The sequence below is a fragment of the Lepidothrix coronata genome, unplaced genomic scaffold (assembly GCF_001604755.1).
Source record: "Lepidothrix coronata isolate B3197 unplaced genomic scaffold, Lepidothrix_coronata-1.0 Scaffold41, whole genome shotgun sequence".
NCBI lineage: Eukaryota > Metazoa > Chordata > Aves > Passeriformes > Pipridae > Lepidothrix > Lepidothrix coronata.
Window position 1 is genome coordinate 4,556,461 of NW_016690221.1, and position 3,618 is coordinate 4,560,078.

At 42.7% G+C, this 3,618-nt stretch overlaps 1 protein-coding gene across 1 annotated transcript; it reads right to left on the minus strand.

Moving 5' to 3' along the window:
- Window positions 1-35: 35 nt before the first annotated feature.
- On the minus strand, window positions 36-3,541 carry LOC108496528 (acyl-coenzyme A synthetase ACSM3, mitochondrial-like). Its single transcript, XM_017813313.1, has 7 exons — window positions 3,487-3,541; window positions 3,248-3,455; window positions 2,682-2,825; window positions 2,130-2,286; window positions 1,685-1,764; window positions 873-996; window positions 36-167 (listed from the first exon to the last, which is right to left on the minus strand). Exons 1-7 carry the CDS (start codon window positions 3,539-3,541, stop codon window positions 54-56), a joined length of 882 nt encoding a protein of 293 aa, XP_017668802.1. The 3' UTR covers window positions 36-53.
- Window positions 3,542-3,618: the final 77 nt, after the last annotated feature.

Here is a 3,618-nt window from a genome sequence, read left to right on the forward strand (position 1 = left end):
CTCTGTTCCAGCAGAGTGCAGGACAGAGAAGGGACACAGACAGCATTCCTTCCTCATCTACCCCCAACTGCAACATATCGACGTACCTGCACATCATAAGGGGGAACAGCTTTTCCCAAAGAGCCAGGTTTAATTTTCGTTCCTTTCATGTTGGCACAGATTGTCACCTGCGTAATAGATTTTAATTTAAAAAAATTTTTTGCAACACCCTGTAAATTTTATTATTGTTTGCATTAGGCAGGACATGTCTTTGTGACTTTTTGTGACAAGGGCTGAATCAGGACCAAAGTACTGTGGTTCTTGAGAACATCAGAGAGGGGTTGAGAGGCATTTCAGGGCAGATCTGTGGAAGGAGGTTGGTTGTGCTCAGTCTGAGCCAGTGGGTTCGTCTGCAAACACTTGACTTTGCCAGAAAGTAGATGCGAAATTATTACAGATCTTATTTCAATAATTTAGGACCATTTCAAGGGTAGGATGAGAGAATGCCTGACATTTGACTCTTAATAGCTTTGTTAGTGTTCACTTCCAGAGAAGTCTGGGATGTGAGCTGCTTTAATATTTTTCATTAAAACCTCGGAGAGGCCAAATTTATAGCCAGAGCAAATTATTCTTTTTAGTTCTGCCTTTGATGTAAAGATGATGACAGGATCACCTACCACTTATTTTATCTGAGGTGTCTCTGGCATGGTGCTTACAGGGATCTGAACCATTAAAATATGCAGCTAGCTGATTCTGAAACTATATAATCATAATTATAAAAAGTCTTTAAAAAAAAATACGACGGATTCTCACCTTTTCCACTGTCAAGGACATTGTGACTCTGGTGTAGTTACCTTTGAAAGGGCATACTGCAAGAATTAATGGAAACGTACTGTTTCGGTCTGGCCGTAACCTTCATGGATATCCACCCCTGTCTGGGATTTCCACTTTGCCATCATTTCAGGATTGAGTGGTTCCCCTGCAGATATGCAGTGTTTCAGACTCATCATCTTGTACCTTTAGAGGAATAGCAAATGAAATAATTTTTTTAACTTTTCAAGAGAGCAGTGAATGGTCTTAACCAAACAGCCTCCCTTGGCTTTCCAAGTACACCTAAAGCTGAGGGTAAGGCTGAATAGGAACACACATCCTGAGCTTTCTGTTTAACCTGTGTTGGCTTCTGCCAGGATGAAAGACCTACGTGAGAAGAGTAAGTACCTTACTGAAGATGTGAAAACTCCTTACAAACCACTTCTCACAACCCGAGTATTTTACAGAGTAACAAACTGGTGGGAACAGCTGCCAAATAACTCTCAGCACGTGAAATTCCTCTTACAGCTCATTTCATTCTCAAGCATATGAGAATAACTCCACTACACTCCAGTAATTCCCTGATCCAATGCTGCCTGAAACTTGACATAAGTTTACATTACAAACTGTAAGTTCAGAGGAAGTGACAACTTAAAAAGAGTTCACTTGTTCCCTCTGTGCTATCTTTTCAAAGACCCAGCCTGAAGCCTGAGTGGCCCATGGTGTGACTAGTTATTCTCATGTTTCAGAAAACAGCTCTCTTTCCTGAGAGCACTCTTCCTAATTAGATTTCCTTTAACTGAAAAAAAAAAATTAGAAATAAGGAACTGGAGGAACTAAGCAGCCAGAGCTGTCACAGCATTATATCCCAGCCTCCCTCCTACCCCTGCAGTACCTGCTCAGATCATGTTGGACCAGCATGCGGTAGGCAGTGGGAGCAGTGCAGAAGGTAGTGATGGGGTATCTTGAGAGAGTCTGGAAAAAGAGAAAGTTATTTTGTAGGAAGAAAATGTAATGGTGGGTCCCACTGCTGTAGAACACACAGAACTTACTGTCAAACAGAAGCCACATATGTAAATGAAAGACCACTGAGTGTAGTAGTGCCAATTAAGATTGTTTTGTGCTTTCCAAGGTGTCCATGTCCCAGGCCCAAGCCTAAGTGCTGACAGGGAACTAGACCAAAGCTTTTCCAGATTTATTCTTGGGAAAGTCAGGGTCCCATCCCCACACAAGAGGCCAGGGTTGAGGAGAGTTGGCCAGCTTACTGGTTTTGAGAAATGGCTGAGAGAAGGAACAGGCATTCTGGCAACTCTGGATGGCTTGAGAAACGGATTACTAACCTCTGCAATAACTGCTGGTTTAAATTGTGGCATGTGGTGTACAAAGACACAAGATCCACAGATCCATGGTGCAAAAACACTGCCCCAAGCTGCTTTTGCCCATCCAGTATCAGAGGTATTCCACATTATATCTGAAGGAGTCAAGTTCATCCAACGCCTGGTGATAAAGAAGAGATGATAAAAATGCTACATAGAGCGTGAGAGACTTGGGCACAGTTCACAGCAGAATTCAAGGACAGGACAGGAGGCTTCCATTGGAAGAAGTGGTGTCAGGAGGCAGGGCTCTGTAGAAAGTTTGTAAGAGTCAAAAAGGACACTCCTTATTTCTCCTCTGCAGTCTGAGAGACAGAACACTGCACACGATGACCTCAACGGAGTCAGCAAGAGGGTTTTAATATGGAGGGTTTCACTGTGAAAGGGAAAAGATGAGGAAGAGGCAAGATCCTACAGTCATTGAAGGCCTACATTTACTGGAGTTTTACAGTCACATTTTCAATGTAATAGGGATCATGTCACTTAATGAGGACACTGGGAGCAACTCCAAGGTAATACCTGCCACCAGATACAAGTCCGATGCCATAACTGCTGTGGGACTGCACCACCATTTTTGGAAAGCCTGTAGTTCCACTTGTAAAATAGATCAGCATTGGGTCTTGACTTCTTGTCTTGACACATTTATGTTCAGCAGATGCCACCCTTCAGAAGAAAAAGTATAATATAGTCACTATATGAATTTTTGCACCAAGGAATCTGTATTTCTAAGGTTTAGGAGTTAAACAGGAAAATAGCCCCAAACTGTATGATTTCACTAAATAAACAGAAGCATCAGATACCACAGGCAAGAGACAGAGAACACATTTTGCCTGTCACAATTGCACTCTGAATCACAAGGCTCCCGAGTGAGGAGATGGTGAAGGACCTGAATTTAGGTCCCCAAACCTGTGTTGGACAAATCTGTACTTAATACAGTGCAATAATAATGCAGTGAGTTGACAGAAGGAGGCAAAAATGTAACTTATTTGTGTTATGGAAATGAACCCCAAAACTCAGCAATGCCACCTGACTGGTACAGCCTCCTTCCCCTCTCTGGCATGAAGGTCAAACAACTGGATACTCACGCAACGAGTTCTTTGAGGTTCAGCCACCCATCCCTGCTCCCTTTGCCTACAATTAGTTTACTTTTCAGAAACTGGCTGTCAGGCACAACAGATTCCACTGCAGGTGCCAGTGTGTCACTGGTAATGATGCACTTGGCCTTTGAAGCCTGGAGTCGGTATAAGATGTCTTTGGCTGTCAGTTGGGATGTTCCTGGAACAAAGATAATTCCTGGAAAAAAGTAATGAGCAATTGAGAAAACTCAGCATTTCTCCAAAACACTTGATCTTGTCCCTGTTGATGCTGAATTGTTCCATCATGGATGATGAGCAGTTTCAAAATGCAATGGGTCAAATCCTTCCTAAGCATTTGCAAAACTGCAACAGCAGAGAAA